General features: G+C 36.9%; 1 protein-coding gene across 3 annotated transcripts; it reads right to left on the bottom strand.

The window, feature by feature from the left end:
- Positions 1-268: 268 nt before the first annotated feature.
- LOC120092030 (uncharacterized) lies at positions 269-19,222 on the bottom strand. 3 transcript variants are annotated; one of them, XR_016524922.1, is made up of 2 exons: positions 19,027-19,168; positions 269-798 (listed from the first exon to the last, which is right to left on the bottom strand). XR_016524922.1 is itself a non-coding variant. In XM_039050223.2 (2 exons), exon 2 carries the CDS (start codon positions 17,448-17,450, stop codon positions 15,630-15,632), a length of 1,821 nt encoding a protein of 606 aa, XP_038906151.1. In that variant the 5' UTR covers positions 17,451-17,545; positions 19,027-19,222; the 3' UTR covers positions 15,451-15,629. The 3 variants fall into 3 exon arrangements, 2 of the variants coding, with proteins under 2 accessions (XP_038906151.1, XP_038906150.1); XM_039050223.2 differs by lacking the exon at positions 269-798 and adding an exon at positions 15,451-17,545 and having other exon boundaries at positions 19,027-19,222; XM_039050222.2 differs by lacking the exon at positions 269-798 and adding an exon at positions 15,451-17,412 and having other exon boundaries at positions 19,027-19,188.
- Between the last annotated feature and the right edge of the window lie 269 nt (positions 19,223-19,491).

The raw sequence follows: 19,491 nt of genomic DNA, 5'->3' as shown, positions 1-19,491 counted from the left end.
AATGATGAATTATACGAAGTTATAATTAAAATCTCACAAATTAATTTAGATAGTTTCTATCCATTTTCATTTGTTTTAGTGCTTTTTTTAATAGAAATATTACTTTTAGATATATTAGAAAAATGTCAACTATGGACTAATTCCCTCAAAGTTAATAGGGGTAGTTGCAAAACGGACCAAACAAGTTATTAATATTAGGCCTATGATTCAAACCTTTTAGTTTTGTAAAAATAACAAAAAACAAGCTTAGTCTAGGATTTAAGACAGGAAATGTAAAAAATGTATGAATATACTTTATTCACCTAATATGTTTGATACACACTTGATATATACTTGATACATCTGATACACTTGTACCCATTCATACATTCGATACCTCTTGATGCACAGTTGACACATTTGAATTAAAGTGATAACACTTAGATTTTTTTAATTTTTAATTTATTTTATTATTATTTTTTTAAAAAAGATCTAGACTTCTTCAAAAGTAACAGACCTCTTCGCCCCAATATCTCTCTTCAAACAAGCCAGCCACCACTCCACCTGAAATCGAGCTCCAACCATTGGAAACTACCATGTCTCCGTTGTCCTTTGACCCAAAAAACCCATGACAACGCCTGAAATCGAGCTTCTACGATTACGCCTTCGAAGCCCTTAGATGGCTTTGCTGCCAAGCTGATGAATGTGGCAATCGAGCTCCAACCACCAGAAACTACCATGTCCACGCCATCCTCTGACCCAAAAAACCCACGACGACGCCAAAATCGACTTCTACGACTATGCCTTCAAAGCCTTTCGCTGTCAGGTTGATTTAATCAAAGGTGGCAATTGTGAAACTTTATTTTACCATATTTACAAACTTAAAAATCCAAAAGACATGCCTGCAAATTCCTAAACTCAATTTGCTACTCAAATACAATTTCTCAAGTTAAAATGAGGCAACTAAGTAAACAAGCATCTTGAGTGGGATGTTTTAAAAAAGATCAAATTGATTTTATTTTGGATTATTGACCAGTTTCTAAATTAAGTGAAATTCTATAGAAATTCATTGACAAATATACCGTATCAAATCTAGAATCTATGGGTATTTAGAACCAAATAATTCATACTAATGAATCTCGCTGCGAAAGAAAAAAAAGTTCCAACTACAACCTGAAGTACGCAATTGTATATTTATGAAAATATTTAAGCCAAAAAAAAAAAAAAGGGAAAAATAATCAAGAAATTTGAAGTCTGAATAATAGGAAAATACACTATCTTCAAAACAAGATTTCAAATGTAAACTCTAACATCATACCTCAATTGCAAAACAATGTTCTTCCATCCTTTTCTTCATAATCAACGTTACTTTGCATGGCCCTTATATTTGTTAACATTATCTACGACACTATAATTGTTAATTGTTAATAATAATATCGGTGTTGAAGATCCCACATTGAAAAAAAATCGAGGAGCCTCACACTCTTAATAAAATAGATGAACTACTCCTTTAATTGTCAATTAGTTTTGAGATGGAATCTCATAATTTAATCTTCTTTAATTGAGGCTAAAAGAAACCCCGAACATGTTTTTTATTAGCTTTTCATTGCACTTATTTTTTAAAAAACATGTATCTTGTGAAACCCGGATTTCCATTATTCCTACTTAAGCAGGTGTTAAAAGGAATTAACTAAGTGAAAGTTAAATCCTATATTGAAGAGAAGGAAATTTCAAAGTGTTGAATAGAATTTCCTTGAGTAGTTTTGAGCTAAGCTTTAATTGGTGAAATTTGACTAAATATTTGACAATGCGTTAGTATGTGCCATGCATTGGCCATTGGACTTTGAGAGGTTAGCCAAAGGAATTCTAAGTTTCCTAAACAAGCATGTTTTGCCAAAGGAATGATGTATTAAATATTTAGTAAGTGAAAATTCATGTTATTTATAGGAGTTGTTGAGAAAGGAAAAGAAAAACATGTTAAATAAGGAAACTCATTTATGGGTTTGGCATGTGGCGGTTAATCCTTGAATTCGGGAGGCGGGAGGAAGATTAAAAGGGAAAAGGAATTTTGAAAGTTTGGTTTTGGCAATCTACACGAGCAAATTTAGTGAAATCGGTGCCATTTGAAAGCTGGGAGAATCTAGTTTTCAAGGTTGTCTTGTCGGAGAAAGATTGCAGGAGAAGAAGAACAAAAAGTGATGAAATTATAGAAAAGACAGAATCTCGGGTTAATCAGGGCCCGAGGTGAAGATTGGAAGCTCCAGGCCAAACCATAAAGAATTTTAGGCTGGAATTTTAAGGTAAAACTCAATTCTAAACAAGTTTGTAGAAGGAAGTTTCTTCAAAAGAAGTCTGGATTTTGAGTTATGAATTTTTGAAATTGTAACAGAGAATCTGTGTATAAGCAGACAGCTGCTTGGGAAGAACAAACAAACAGCTCACCGTGGAGAGTTATAGCGAGATTTTGTGATGAAGATCTCGCTTTAGAAGGAAATCTCGCTAATTTTTTTTTATGAGAATCTCGCTCTAGAAGGGAATCTCGCTAGAAATTGGATTGAATCTTGCTGGAAATGTGAGTATCGCTAGGATGAAAGGATCTCGCTCATGAGAAAAATTCACTCATGATGAGTATCTCGTTAGTAAAGTTGTCTTTGATGATGAAAGTTTCATTAGTAAATGAACTATTTGAAGTATTTTGCTAAGAATTCTAAGTAGTTTAACCGGGAATTATGTCCTTTCAGGCCAAGAAGAGCTATGAGAGGCGTATAACCTGTTAAGAGGCCAACTAGCTGTGAGTGACTATGTGATAATTTAATGCTTTAATGATTTAGAAACCATGATTTCTTTGAAGTTATTTCTCATGCTAAGTGTTTATATGAAGTGCCAAGCAACATATGTTTGAAACTATTTCTCATGCTAAGTAAAGCATGTTCTCCATAGAAATTGACATGATTTAAATATGTTATATTGTCCAAATACTTTCAGCATGTTTTAAGTAACTCCATTTTTATGATGAACTAGTATGATGGATGAACTAGTATGATGAAGCACTAAGTCTTAGTGTTCAACTAAATGTTTATGACTAGTTTTACTTAAAACACGATACCGAAGGACATTTGAGAAGGTATCCGCCCAACTAGATACCAAAGGACATTTAAGAAGGTATCTGACCAACTTGGTACCCAAGGACATTCGAGAAGGTACCGGACCAACTTAATACCGAAGGACATTTGAGAAGGTATCTTAGTAGCTCGAACTGAAGGATATTTGAGAAGGTAACTGAGCAGAAGTACCTAAGGTATGACGGTACTCAGTTATAACCACGTGCACATAGGTAATACGACATCGAGGGATTGAGCAAAAGGGTTCTCCCCGACTAAGGTTGACGTTGAGGGTTAGATCTAGTAGTTCACTCTCAACTAAGGATAAAGGCAGTCATATCTTCTCCTAGGCTAGAAGGATAGTTTGGAATTGCTAATGCTTATGAATGTTTATCAACACATGATGTTACTAATGTATGAGTTTTCCAAGTATGTTTTTTCATATCTAACGCATGCTAATAGTTTTACAAGCTAGTTCAACACGATTTAAGCCAACTTATTTTATAAAGTATGAAGCATGTGTTAGGGTTAAAACTAAGCTTGATGTGCTATGTTTATATACCTAAGATTGCTAAAGTACATGCGTTGATATTCCTAAACACAATAAAAAGGAGTACTGAAGTTAAGAAAGGTATCTGAATAAATGTACCTAAGGTGTTGACGGTACATAGAAACCTCCACGTGCACGTGGGTAGTTTTGAAGGAGAGGTCGAGGTATGGGTCTCCTAGGCCATAAACCAGCAAAGAGAGGCCGAAGCATGGATCTCATGGCCGATAATAGACGTTAGGAGCTAGAGCGAGGTATGCTCGTTCTCAACTAAGGAGTAATGATGTTTAATGGTGTTTAAGAGTAGTTATCAATGCTAATGTTTAGAGGAAGTTGCTTGAGATGCCCATCGATATATTTTTAAAGAGGTCGACATAGGGGTCTCTCCTAGCCATAGTTCAGTATGAAGAGATTGAAGTAGGGGTCTCAATTAAGATTCAGGTTTCAGATACAATGGTTGTAAAAGTTTTATGTACACATTTGCTTGGTATATTTTAGTTCCAGTATTATGTTTTCAAGCTTTCAGTTTAAGCATGAGATTTATGTTTTTATTAAGTCACTCACTGGGCTTCTAGCTCACGTTTTCAATGTTTTCTTTCAGGTAGCGGTCAGTTTCCAAAAGACTATTCTGCTGCTGCTGCTCTGCCACTCAAAGAAACAGGTTGAAGGAAGCGTAATTGAAAACCTATGTTAGTTAGTACACATGTGTTTGTCTAGTGACTAGTATTTTTGATGGGGCTCACTAGGTTATAATACCCATGTATGAACAATGCTGCGAAACCCTGTAATGTGAATGTGTTAAATTCTGAGTTAATTTGTATATATTCAGGGTTTGAGCAATATTTAATAGGTAAGATAGGCAGTAAGTATCACCAAAAGGGTTGGTAACTGCTGCAGTCACCATTCCATCCAGATTAAGAGGGTAATCTGGTGCGGGGTGTGACAAGTTGGTATCAGAGCAAAAGATTTTAGGAAAAGAGGGGAAAACTTTATATATATAAGTCTGAGTCCTGAGTCTTTAACATGTGTACTACCTAAGAAAGAGGAAGATGTCAAGAAAAGTGGCAAGTAGAGCAGGCAGACAGACAACGGGAACCCTGACCCTACCTTTAAAAGTTTCGAGATTCGAGGGAATCCAAATGTTAGTGAACGAAAAGGTAAAGACCTAGTAAATTAGGAAACGACTTCAGGCGGGGAGTCAAGGATTCCGCAGACAGGAACAGATCCTCAGTTAGAGGATAAAATATTTAACAGGATCGCCAAGAGGTTGGCGGAAAGTGTCGAATCCATTCTGGCGGATTCGGAAAGGAAGTACAGTATTGAGAATGACCTAATAGGTATTGATGAAGGACAGAGAGCTACAAGTCAGCATAGGGTAGGAAGGAAGAAGCCAAGACTTATGATTAGTATGGGTGATAGATCAAGGTTTTGGCATCCTATCGAACTGGTAGCTGGTGCAGGTAAGAAACCCTTATGTACAGATTGTGGTAAGTTTTACTGAGGGACATGTTATAAAGGGAAAAACGTATGTTTTTAGTACAGACAAGCAGAACATTTCAAGAAGGAATGCCCAGCTAGGTCAAGGAGTTCAGATAGAACACGGAATGACTTTACAGACGCTAGATAAGCCTAGTGGCTCAGAAGCTGAGGAAGGAATTTAAAAGAAGAAAAATGAGAAAGAAAGCAGGACGACCTCAGGTTAGGGCAGGTTTTACGAAGTGTCCTACTGGGCGGCAGAGAAGTTACCTAATGTTGTGAATGGTAAAGTAACTTTATGTACCAGTATATTTATGAACTAGTTGCTTATGGTGCTATACCTTCATTATTATCTAGCATGTTGCACTACTTGTAGGAAAGATTGTGGAGAGCATTCCCCTAAGTAATTATTATTATAGTATGGAGAGGTTGTAATAGTATAAGAGTTTTACAGGCTTTGGAGTAGTTGTTGATAAGTATAGTTATGAAGTGATTCCATTAGATTTCCTAGAATTGTTGTCACTCTAGAGCATGGATTTTCCGAATAAATGTTACAACTGTATGAATTGTTTTAAGGATGGATAATGTTCGAGAGATTTAGTAGGCAAGAGACAGAAATTGTAGGAAGCAAAGGAATACTTTCAGAAAGCCTAATATCAACAGTGAAGGCTAGGAAGCTTATTTAGCTCATGTGACGGTTTCATAAAAGGAGAAGATGAAACCTGAGGATGTACCAATTGTACAAGAGTTCCTGGATGTTTTCCCTGAAAAGTTATCAGATTTACAATCTGACAAGGAAGTTGAGTTTACTATCGATTTAATTCCAAATACAACATCTATTTTTTAGGTACCATTGAGGATGGTGCCAGAAGAACTTAAGAAGTTGAAAGTTCAGTGACAAGAATTAATAAATAAGGGTTACATCAGATCCAGTGTATCACCTCGGGAAGCGCCGGTCTTCTATCAAGAAGAAAGACGGTACTCTCAGTTATGTATAGATTATAGGCATTAGGATAAGGTGACGATCAGGAACAAGTATCCATTGCTTGGTATAGGTGATCTCTTTGATCAGTCTAAGGGAGCCACAATTTTCTCTAAAATAGATTTGAGATCAGGTTACCACCAGTTGAAGGTAGAGGCAGATGTTCCAAAAACTGCATTCAGGACGAGGTATGGACATTATAAGTTCCTAATAATGCCATTTGAATTAACGAATACCCCTGCAGTATTTATGGACTTGATGAATAGGATATTTTATCCCTACTCGGATCAGTTCATGATAATCTTCATTGATAACATATTGGTGTATTTAAGTAGTAGGGAAGATCACGGGAACCATTTGAGGATAGTTTTGCAGACACTGCGAGAGAAGCAGTTGTATGCCACGTTCAGCAAATGTGGTTTCTGGTTAGACTAGGTTGTATTTCTTGGTCATATGGTTTTAGCAGTAGGAGTGAGTGACACTAAATGCTTTAAATGTTTTAAGTAAATTTCTAAAGCTTATGAATGTTTAACAATGTATGTTTACTGAAAGCTATTTATGACAACTATTTTCAAATAGTTACCAAGCAACGTATCTCACATTAATCTTATATTTATACTATGCTTTTCAATGACCATAAGGATGCGTTAGTATAGAATGTTTTGGGCAACTAAGTCATTAAGAGATAAGAATATGCAAGCAAGTAAATATAAATAACTCAGTACTGAAGTACATAGAGAAGGTATTGAGGCTTTGTCCTAAAATTTGAATAGCTCGATACTGAAGGACATGGAGAAGGTATCTGAGCAATAGTACCTAAGGCATGACAGTACTTGAACTAGAATTGTACAAATAAGGGAAAAGTTGTGATTGATAGTGTCGAGAACACTCCATTCTAGCCATAAATTGATGTTGAGGGATTGAGTAAAGATTGTCTCTCAACTAAGAATGCAAGTTATGATTGTAGGAAAAGAACCAGAGGAGTTCCTTCCCAGTTAAGTAGTAATGCAGTAAAGAATGATAAGGAGTGAGCAAAACGGCTACTCTAGACTAACAGACTCAGACATAATCTAGCAAAATAAGAAAAGTACTATGTGATGTTTGATTTGTTAACAAGTGAAACCTGAAGGGCAGAGGCCGACAGGATTACTCAATCCACTACTAGTACCTGAGTGGAAGTCGGGAGTTAAACAGGTAAACATAGACTTCTCACTAGAAATAGAGTGTATAGCAGGTTTACTCAGAGGTTGGTGGCAAACGTGAAGTCTATTCCAATGAATTCAAAGTAAATGATGTAATCTAGAGAAAGTCCTAGTCAGATTACTCCTAAGAGAAGGGAAAGAATGAGCAACAGTGAGCTCGAAATGTACCAGGGGTACGTTGAGTATAAAAGTTAGGAACAAAATGGTCAGCAGAAGACAAAAAGGAAAAGGTCCAGATTTGTTGATGTTCTAGGTAATAGCTCGAAGTTTGAATTGTAATTGAGCAAGGGACTAGTACAGTTAAGAAAACCTTATGTATACAGTATGGTAAGCCATAGTTGGGAAATGTTATAGTACAAAGAATGTTTTCTCCCAAGTATGATAGAAAGGACATCCTAAGAAGAGTGCCTTCGGTTAAGTCGAGAAGTCTAGTTGACATAAATATTGATTTCACAGCTAGCAACTAATTCAAAAGTGTGACAACTAGAAAAAAATATTCCAGTGGTATTGCTAGTAAATGGAAAAGGACCACTCTAGTAATAAATGAATATTATGACTCAGTGGAGAACGGAAGAGTCACCAGAGGATGTGACAAATACAGTGAACTATGATGATCAATTGTTCATACATACTAGTATTATTTAATGTGAACAAAGTTAATATCAGAGTAGCACAGCGAAAGCGTAGTAAAAAGAGGGAAGAAGAAAGAAAAGAAGAAGGTTGTAAAGTTTACGATCAAAGGATGTTGTCAAAGTCTAAGTTATAAGTAGGTTCGAGCAAATTTTGAGGACGAAATTTCTTTTGGGGGGGGAAGAATTTGTAAAACCCGAACCCTAATTACTTTAAGTAAGAGTAAGTAATGTGATGTCTTCTAATGAGTTAAATGAAGCCAGATTTTTGGAGGAATAGAGGATGGAAGCAGAAAGAAATAAGCTCTTATGTAGCTAAGTGTAAACCCCGAATTCTAAGTTTCCTAAACAAGCATGTTTAGCCAAAGGAATGATATATTAAATATTTAGTAAGTGAAAATCCATATTATTTATAGGAGTTGTTGAGAAAGGAAAAGAAAAACATGTTAAATAAGGAAACTCATTTATGGGTTTGGCACGTGGCGGTTAATCCTTGAATTCGGGAGGTGGCAGGAAGATTAAAAGGAAAAAGAAACTTCGAAAGTTTGGTTTCAACAATCTACACAAGCAAATTCAGTTAAATCGATGCCATTTGAAAGCTGGGAGAATCTAGTTTTCAAAATTGTCTTGCTGGAGAAAGATTGCAGGAGAAGAAGAACAGAAAGTGATGAAATTATAGAAGAGATAGAATCTCGGGTTAATCAGGGCCCGAGGTGAAGATTGGAAGCTCTAGGCCAAACCATAAGAAATGTTTTGCTGGAATTTTAAGGTAAGAAAGTTAACTCAATTCTAAACAAGTTTGTAGAAGGAAGTTTCTTCAAAAAAAGTCTGGATTTTGAGTTATGAATTTTTGAAGTTGTAACAGAGAATCTATGCATAAATAGACAGCTACTTGGGAAGAACAAGCAAACAGCCCACTGTGGAGAGTTATAGCGAGATTTTGTGATGAGGATCTCGCTCTAGAAAGAAATCTCACTAATTTTTTGATGAGGATCTCGCTCTAGAAGAAAATCTCGCTAATTTTGTGATGAGGATCTCGCTCTAGAAGGGAATCTCGCTAGAAATTAGGCTGAATCTCGCTGGAAAGGTGAGTATCGCTAGGATGAAAGGATCTCGCTCATGAGAAGAATTCACTCATGATGAGGATCTCGCTCATGAGAAGAATTCACTCATGATGAGTATCTCGTTAGTAAAGCTGTCTTTGATGATGAAAGTTCCATTAGTAAATTAACTATTTGAGGTATTTTGCTAAGAATTTTAAGTAGTTTAACCAGGAATTATGTCCTTTCAGGCCAAGAAGAGCTAGGAGAGGCGTATAACCCGTTAAGAGGCCAACGAGCTGTGAGTGACTATGTGATACTAAGTGTTTATATGAAGTGCCAAGCAACAAATATTTGAAACTATTTCTCATGCTAAGTAAAGCATGTTCTCCATGGAAATTGACATGATTTAAATATGTTATCTTGTCCAAATACTTTTAGCATATTTTAAGTAACTCCTTTTTTATGATGAACTAGTATGATGATTTGAGCACTAAGCCTTAGTGTTCAACTAAATATTTATGACTAGTTTTATTTAAAACGCGATACCGAAGGACATATGAGAATCCGTCCAACCAGATACCGAAGGACATTTGAGAAGGTATCTGACCAACTTGATACCGAAGGACATTCGAGAAGGTACCGGACCAACTTAATACCGAAGGACATTTGAGAAGGTATCTTAGCAGCTCGATACTGAAGGACATTTGAGAAGGTATCTGAGCAAAAGTACCTAAGGTATGACGATACTTAGTTATAACCACGTGCACATAGGTAATACGACGTTGATGGATTGAGCAAAAGGATTCTCCCCGACTAAGGTTGACGTTGAGGGTTAGATCTAGTAGTTCATTCTCAACTAAGGATAAAGGCAGTCATATCTTCTCCTAAGCTAGAAGGATAGTTTGGAATTGCTAATGCTTATGAATGTTTATCAACGCATGACGTTACTAATGTATAAGTTTTCCAAGTATGTTTTCCATATCTAACGCATGCTAATAGTTTTTACAAGCTCGTTCAACACGATTTAAGCCAACTTATTTTATAAAGTATGAAGCATGCGTTAGGGTTAAAATTAAGCTTGATGTGTTATGTTTATATACCTAAGATTGCTAAAGTACATGCATTGATATTCTTAAACACAATGAAGAGGAGTACTGAAGGTAAGAAAGGTATCTGAATAAATGTACCTAAGGTATTGACAGTACATAGAAACCTCCACGTACACGTGGGTAGTTTTGAAGGAGAGGCCGAAGTATGGGTCTCCTAGGCTATAAACCAACAAAGAGAGGCCGAAGCATGGGTCTCATGGCCGATAACAGACGTTGGGAGCTAGAGCGAGGTATGCTCGTTCTCAACTAAGGAATAATGATGTTTAATGGTGTTTAAGAGTAGTTATCAATGCTAATGTTTAGAGAAAGTTGCTTGAGATGCCCATCAATATATTTTTAAAGAGATCGACATAAGGTCTCTCCTAGCCATAGTTCAATATAAAGAGATCGAAGTAAGGGTTTCAATTAAGATTCAGGTTTCAGATACAATTATTGTAAAGGTTTTATGTACATGTTTTCTTGATATATTTTAGTTTCAGTATTATGTTTTCGAGCTTTCAGTTTAAGAATGAGATTTATGTTTTTATTAAGTCACTCACTGGGCTTCTAGCTCACGTTTTCAATGTTTTCTTTCAGGTAGCGGTCAGTTCCCAAAAGACTATTCTGCTGCTGCTGCTCTGCCACTTAAAGAAACAGTTTGAAGGAAGCGTAATTGAAGACCTATGCTAGTTAGTATACATGTGTCTATCTAGTGACTAGTATTCTTGATGGGGCTCACTAGGTTGTAATATCCATGTATGAACAATGCTGCGAAACCCTGTAATGTGAATGTGTTAAATTCTGAGTTAATTTGTATGTATTCAGGGTTTGAGCAATATTTAACAGGTAAGATAGACAGTAAGTGTCACCAAAAGGGTTGGTAATTGCTGCAGTCACCATTCCATCCAGATTAGGAGGGTAATCTGGTGCGGGGTGTGACATTAGTATTGAAGCATAAGTTTCTGGGAAAGTTGAAGGGTGGGTTGATACTAGTTTGGTATCAAAGTATATGTTTTTGGAAACCAGAGGGTTGAGTTAGGAAAACTTGAGGATTAAATTTAGTAAAACCAAGGGGAAGTGTGGTAGAGTAAAGATTTAAATAGAAACCTAAGAATTAGTCAAACTGAGACTAAGAGGAATGGTGGAAGTGGCATGACCTAGCAGGCAACCGGAGCTGGAACTCACAACGCTACTTGAAGATCTACCGAGGAAGGTAAGTATGTATTAAAGTTATTCTCATTAGTATTTGAGATAGAAATGTTTATGTTGTAGATAGTTAGGTTCAACATCTAGCTTAGAGATGACTAGGTAAGGTATCATTGGACAAACTAAGAAAGTTGATATCAGAGTAGGTAAGGTATCATTGGACAAACTAAGAAAGTTGATATCAGAATAGCGCAGTGGAATCGTGGTAATAGACGAGGTTATAAGAGGTTACAACAGTGGTTGTTGTGGAACCTTAAACCGGAGTTAGTTCGAGTAAATTTCGAGGACGAAATTTTCTTAAGGGGGAAGTAAATGTGAAACCCAGATTTCCATTATTCCTACTTAAGCAGGTGTTAAAAGGAATTAACTAAGTGAAAGTTAAATCCTATGTTGAAGAGAAGGAAATTTCTAAGTGTTGAATAGAGTTTCCTTGAGTAGTTTTGAGTTAAGCTTTAATTAGTGAAGTTTGACTAAGTATTTGACAATGCGTTAGTATGTGCCATGCGTTGGCCATTAGACTTTGAGAGGTTATTTAGGAGGTTAGTAGTGCATACAGTAGCCAAGGTCTTGAAGAGGTTAGAAAATGCATGCGGCAGCCTCAAGTTACACATCCAAGGGCGCTGAATGTTGGATATATTGGATGTGATGGATGCGTTGGACGCAATGGATGCGATGGATGCGTTGGATGCGATGGATGCGATGGATAAAGGCATGCGGCGATGGAGGCAGGCGTGATGGATGCATTGAACATGAGAGTATGCAGCCGAAGGGATGTGCTGGTAGCATGCGGCGATGGATGGCATGTGGTGATGAGGGTATACGTCGACGGTATGCGGCAGCAACTATGCGTTGGCATCATGCGATGGTGCTATGCGTTGTGCGATCGAAGGTATGCGTCGATGGTATACAACAAGCATTATGCGTTGGTGTCACACGGTGATGCGATGCATCGATGCTATGCGGTCGAAGGAATGCGTTGGTAGATTGCGGTGATGCGAGGGCATGCAGTGATGCAATGGTATGCCGCGATGGATGCGATGGACGCGATGGATGCGGCAGTAGTGCTATATGATGGTAAGAAGCGATGGATGCGATGGACGCGATGGACGCATCAGTGCTATGCGATGGTAAGCAGTGATGGACGCGATGGACGCAACAGTGCTATGCGATGGTAAGCAACGATGGATATGGCAGTGCAATATTATGCGTTGGTGATGCACTATGCATTGGTGATGTGCTATGCATTGGTGATGCACTATGCGCTGGTAATGTGCTATGCGTTGGTGATGTGCTATGCGTTGGTGATGCACTATGCGCTGGTGATGTGCTATGCGTTGGTGATGCGCTATGTGTTGGTGATGCACTATGCGTTGGTGATGTGCTATGCGTTGGTGATGTGCTATGCATTGGTGATGCACTATGCGTTGGTGATGTGCTATGCGTTGGATATCTGATGCTAGTAGTATGCATTGAAAAGGGTGTTGGTCATCATCCTAGTTAAACGCATATTGAGTTGGACGGACACATATGAAGGATGAACGCATATGAAGGACGTCATCCAGACATGTGGCTTGTTGGGAAGAAATCTTAAGCCTTAAGCAATTGAAGTGGATGCATAAGAAGACATGCAAAGTTGAAGGCTATGCGTTGGTAAAAAGGGAGCAAGACACCTTGGGTTGCGTTGATGCAAGATTGTGTTAATAGTGTAAGGAAGAGACACTTGGACATGCGGCCAAGTGGGAGGTGTCGGCCTTAGAGCAATCTTGGACGCATATAAATAGGGCCAAGGACTTCAAATGGGAACAAAATTCTCTTCAAAGGACATAAAGAAGAGTGTATTGGGATGAGACTATGTGTTGGTAGCAAACCATGCGTTGGTCAAGAGGTTCCAAGAGGGGAGATGCTGTCAGACAGAAAGAACAGGAAGTAGCATCAACTTGAGATGAGGAGTTCTCCCAGAATATTCGTGCGTTTGAAGTGATTCCAAAGCCACCTGAAAGATCTAAGAGTCTAGTTTTCAGGGTAGGGCTTCCGGAGAATAAGCTCCAAGGAATCGGGCTGGAGAATGAGAAAAAGACAGAAGGGTCGAGCTGTCGGGTAAGCTGAGCCAGTCTTGATGTTTTGAAGATTCCGGCCAAACCACGAGAATTTATGAGCTAATATTTTGAGGTAAGCTTCCTGAGACATTTTAGAGCATATTTGTAGAAAGAAGTAACTCGAGATAAAGCCTAGAACTATGAGTAGTCTGAGCTTTAAATTGAATCTGGAATTTAGGGTTCAAAAGAGGAGCCTGGGAAGATCAAGGAACTTCTAGAGAGAAAGGTTCCTAAACGACCAAGGTGAGTGGTACTTTCCTTTAAGTCTTAAAGCATATCTTTAAGAGTAAATTGTATATGCTTATATTATGAATACCTAGCGTGAGAATGAGATTATGTGACCGAGATGGTCAGAGGGTCATTAGACCTAGTTTCTAAGCCCGAAAGCAAAACCTCACGGGATGGTCAGGGGACCGAGAGGTTTAGTTCCTGAGCCTGTGGGAGGATCCTCGTATGGGATGGTCAGAGGGCCGACGAGCCTAGCGTCTGAGCCCATGAGCAAGGAGCTATGTGCACATAGGAGACAAAGAAAACGTAAAGGGTAAGCATTGTATTTAGTAACAGTTATCTATCTACCGTGTGTGTAGGTAGACAGCATACTCATTCTAAGTAGTTATTAGTTTAGCTATCGACCGTGCGCGTAGATAGAGTTGAGAACAAACTCATTCAAGGCGAAGGTTTGAATGTAACCTCGTATTGATGAGTTGAAATAGACTCTAGAAGTTGCTTACCACTTACTGAGCTTTGTGAAGCTCATTCTGTTATTTCATGTTTTTCTTCCCAGGTAGCGCAAGGTGAGAAGTTCTAGGGTGCTACTAAGGTCAGGGTCTGCCACAAGCCACAGTTACACTTCTGGAGGATTTTACAGTTGTTCTTGTAAACTTTGTAACTAAGTATCAGATTTGTATGAACTTTACTTTGTGTAATAAAATGGGCCTACTTAATCAGTTTTTGTTTGCCTCCTTGACTTAATTAGTTGACTGTTCAATTTGTTCATTGGTATCAGAGTTATTTTCGCCAGAGTTATTAGGCAATAAGTGTCAACAAAAGGGTTGATAACTACTGCAGTCATGTCCTTTCCTAGGCTTAGAGAGTAGTCTGGGGCGAGGTGTGACATATCTACTTGGTTGTTCATTCAATTTCCAAAAGTTTGGATAAAAAGGTTTTAGATTGACTTAAAAAAAGGTAATAGCAAAAATAAAAGTGGTTTAAAATAAAAACACTCATATGTTTGACAACTCTTTTTCAGTAGTTTTTTTATATGCGAGTTTGTTTTGTTTTTATACTAAAAGCGTTTTTATTAATGTTAAATTACCATAATAGACGACTACAAAATACAATGAACTAGTAGTTTAAAATAATGCGTGTTGGAATTAGTCGTCTAAGGTGATCGTCGCTAGAATTGGTGGTGGTGGTTGTCAGAATTGGCCGGTACAGGTGACTAATTTTGTATGTGCGTATTTATTTATTTGAATCATAAACTTTTGAAAGTATTTAATGTCTTTAAAACTTTCAATTTTGTGCCTAATTGATTTATTAACTTTATAAAGTACTCAATTGATCTTTAACCTTTTAATTTTGTTATCAATAGATTCCTATATTATCAATTTCGTATCAAATAGGCCCTTGTTCTATTTGATATATTTTAAAATCCATGGATATACAAAACACAAAATTACCGGTTATTTCAATAGATCTAAAATTTAAATTTAATAGATCAATTCATTTTTCTTGAATAAGTAGGGATAAATTGGACACAAAATTGAAAGTACAGTTATCAATAAAATATTTTTGAAGTACAAAAACCTATTAAACACAAAATTAATAGTTCAATGACCTATTAAACACTTTAAAAGTTCATGGATTCATTATACACTTCTAAAAATTTATAGATTGAACTTATAATTTAACTAAATGAAAATTATTTAGGAAGATGGGCAATTTCATAAGTCTAACACTTCCTGTAGCAATCATCCTTGAAGTTTGAGAGAGGACCTATAGTTGTTGGAGTTTTCAATGAAGATAAATACCTACTATTTTCTTTCAGAGTTCTTTGGCATATGGGATTTTGAGCATAAAAGAACTCCAATGAAGGTAGAAATAGTGGAAATGGAACACCTGATATTGCAGCATAATTAACCTTCCTCACATAACCACTCAGTCTCCATATACAGTAAAGATTAGGAAGCTTTCCTACTTTACACAAATCTAAAGCCAACTACTATCTAGAAAAGAAATACTGTCCACTTCACAACATAAGCCATGTACAAAATTTGACTTCTAGAACTGTTCAATGCTCTTCATGAGCTCTGCCTTGCAGGTAGTTTTGTAGTGTCCTGTTTGATTACATTGACTACAATGCACGGTATGTTTTTCTCGATTCAGGTCCTCTACACAAATCCTCTTTTTTTCAGGTCGTCCTGGCGGTCGACGAAACTTAGGTGGTCGAACAATTTGTGTATCATCATGCATAGGAGTTTCATCAGGTTTTTTCCATTCAAGTTTTCTGGGAATGGGGTATATAACTTTCGCATATGTTTCCCTGTAACCAGAAACTGTAAAACACTTCTCGGTAAAGGCATAGACGTCTTTTCTACATGAGGCAATGGCTGCAACAGCATGAGAGCAAGGTATTCCATAAAGCTGCCAATCACGACAGGGGCAACATCGTTTTCCGATATCGACTATATATGATCTATCAGCTGATAAAACCTCAAACTCTACCTCATCTGATCGAAGAACTTGATATGACGAGGCAAGGTTAATTGCTTCCACTATTCGTTTCTCAGCTGATGGAGTCAGAAAAGAAAACCATGATGTACTCCTAGCACGCCGCTCTTCAAACTCGGCCATTAGTTTACTATGAATCCGCTCAATCACCTGGATGATTGGCAGCTCTCGTGCCTCAAGAATCCATTTAGTGAACTCATCTAGATTTGAAGAAAGATGTCCATATCGAGGTCCTTCAAAATAAACTAATGCCCAATGAGAGGGAGGAAATTGCTGTATCCATTTTGCAGCTTCAGGTGAAACCTCTTCTATATCCGACATTCTCTCTTTGAAAGCAATAGTAGTTGTGGCATATGCCGCTTTCCAAATAAGACTAACGAGCCTCGAGTTTTTGAACTCTTTTCCAATACTTTCACTTAAGTAGCGCATGCATAATGCATGTGAAGAATTTGGGAATTTCCTTCTCAGGGCATCCAGAATTCCTTTTTGACCATCTGATAAAAATGTGGGGTGAAGTTTGTTCCAAGTGTTCATCTCGAGTGCCTTATGTAACTCTGACAAAAACCACATCCAGCTTTCCTCATTTTCAGCATCGACTACACCAAAAGCAAGTGGAAACATCCCACCATCAGCGTCGTAAGAAATAGCTGATAGTAAAGTACCTAGGTATTTGCTTTTAAGCTGGATTCCGCCAAGGCTGATCACAGGGAAGCAACCATTAAGAAACCCATGTATGGATGCATGAAATGAAACAAAGAGTCGTTGAAAGTGATTATCTGAACCAGTGGTAAAGACTTCGGCAAAACTCCCAGGATTCGCTTTCCTAATTTGTTCACAGTACGATGGAAGAAGACCATAACCTTCTTCAGAAGAACCAAAAATTGTGGCAAGGCCTCGTTCCTTTGCACGCCACGCTTGCTTATATGGTATAGTGATGCCGTATTGCTTATGGATGTCATGCAATATATCCTTTGGTTTGTAATTAATGTTGTTCCGCAACCGTTCCTCTATGAAACTAACTATCCAATCTATGGAAGCCTGATGATGTCCATTTTGGGCGTTTTGCCCACAGGTATGTGTCCCTTCAAGGCTTCTAATTGTGAAGATTGGAGAATTAGGAAGCTTAACAGCACGAATTCGCCACGGACAACCCTCTTTGGCACATTTTGCAAAATAACGTACCAAGTCACTCTTGATTATTCGTAGCTCAAAGTGTTGAGCTATAGCAGCTTCTTTAATTGCATTTCGAAATGCCCTGACATCAGGAAACTCTTGACCTACAACAAATGTATGATCCTCCATCTGAGATAAGCCAATCCCGGAACCACTTGCTCTGCATAACAACCAATTCTTTGAATTTTCCCTTTCCATTATTGCAACGAAGTCATTGAGGGCTTTGTTTCCAATCAATGTTTATTAGACTCTTGGGATGTTCACAAATCAGCTCTCATAAGCAGGAAAAGGGTCTGAAAGAGCCATTTGACGCATGATTTTAATTTTAACTTCATAAAATTTGGGAAAACATAGATTTGGATGGAAAAAAATATTATAAGAAAGTATACTAGAGCACAAACAGAAACAGCCAGCTAGCTAACAGATAAAATGTATAGAATATTAAAAATGAACATGGACTGTCTGCAAGGAAAACGAGCAGATACAAACATGTAACAGCACCTGAGCTTAAAGATTAACCAACAAATTAATGCTCTCAAATGTAAACAGAAGTTCTCTCTTTCATAACATACCAAAAAATAAGTTGATTCTTCGTATCAATGACTCGTGATGGCATTTCAGAAAAGAAAAGAAAAGAAAATAAAAAGTCTGGCCCATAGATTCGAAGGAAATAGACGTTTATGTCTAAGAACATGTACTATAAATAGGCAGAGAATAGAGTGAGATTTTTATCCCTTTTTTAAAACTATTATTATTGTTAAATTTTTTTAAAATTATTATTATCAGAAAAATTTTTACAAATAGAAAAAATGTCAAACTATTTACAGAAATAGCAAAAAAAACATTGATAGACACTTATAAACTTCTATCCGCGTCTATTAATAACAGACTTCTATCGGTTTCTATCATTGATAGATATTGGTAAACTTTTATCAACCTCTATCGAAGAAGATTAAAATTTTGCTATTTTGTATAAATAGTTTCCTTAATTTTCTATTTTTGAAAACCCCTGATTATTATGGGTAAAAACCCAGCTTTGATTGAGAAATAATAAAAGAAAAAGGACATAAAAAAACCCAAAAAAGGTGGAAGGAACCCAAACTGACTACAAAAAGGGCTCCAATCAACAAAATAACCATCTAATTCTTTGATGTGAGACTCTACCGTTTCCTAATTGAGGATTGTATCTCTTTTGACGATTTCTTCTGATTGGGGGTATCATCTTCAAAGGATATTCAATGAACAGCTTTTCTAGTTTTCTTGTTGAAGGATTTTCTTGTTATTCTTGGTGTAACTTGCCTTGATTAAACTTTAGGAATACTTTCACCAATCTTGTTAAAAACTTCTCTTTTCGGTAGTAATTAAAAAAATAAATAAATAAAGATTTGAAGTTTACTGAAAAATCAAACTTAGTCAATTATCTTCTACATTGGTCGAAATGTATGATTAATTTCAAGTGGCACTTATTTCCATCTAAGGAAAACAAAATCTAAATCAAAATTGATTTACGTCCCAATCAGGAAAAATGCAACAAAAGAAAACCTAAGAACAAGTCTGAGTTGTCTTCAGAGTGACTACAAAACTAAAAGAAATGGAACTTCCATACCATCAAGCAGCTTGCGAACATGATTCTAAGAAGTATGATCTAAATCGAGCTTGAATTACACATATTAGGGTTCTAGCGAAGAACAGAAAAAATGATTGAGTCTACATGAAATGCATTGCCTGAATCGATATTCAAGTACAAAAATACATATCTAAATAACATACTGACCTAGAAATTGAAGCGGAATATGCAGATCGGAGCTTCACCAGAGGCGAAAATGGAGGCAAGAGAGAGAGAGAGGAGAGAGTCAATCGCGCCGCCATGCGCGAGCCTCGGCGTTTCCGGCGAAAGATTGAGGTCTACAAAGTCATATCATACATACATCATACATCATGATACATCCAAACTCATTCTTCGGTGTCTCGTTCTCAGATGAGGGTATTTCCGTAATTTAGACTAATAGTGTTTGACTTTTTACTCTTTTTCTTAAAAAAAAAAAAATAAATAAATTACCCATTTGTATCTATTAAATCTCTGAATTAAAAAAGAATACCTAATATGCATAGTGGAAAATTTTGGTTAAGGGAGAATTACGATTTTTCTCAAATTTCTCGAAATTTCATTTTTTTAAATAATTGGTTAGGCTAGTTCAATGAATTTTTTTTTACCATAAAAAATTATTTTTAAAAAACC

Source organism: Benincasa hispida, chromosome 11 (assembly GCF_027475165.1).
Source record: "Benincasa hispida cultivar pf3 chromosome 11, pf3_genome.v1.1, whole genome shotgun sequence".
In the NCBI taxonomy this organism is placed as follows: domain Eukaryota; kingdom Viridiplantae; phylum Streptophyta; class Magnoliopsida; order Cucurbitales; family Cucurbitaceae; genus Benincasa; species Benincasa hispida.
The sequence above is the reverse complement of the archived record's forward strand: the minus strand, read 5'-3'. Positions and strand labels throughout refer to the sequence as shown.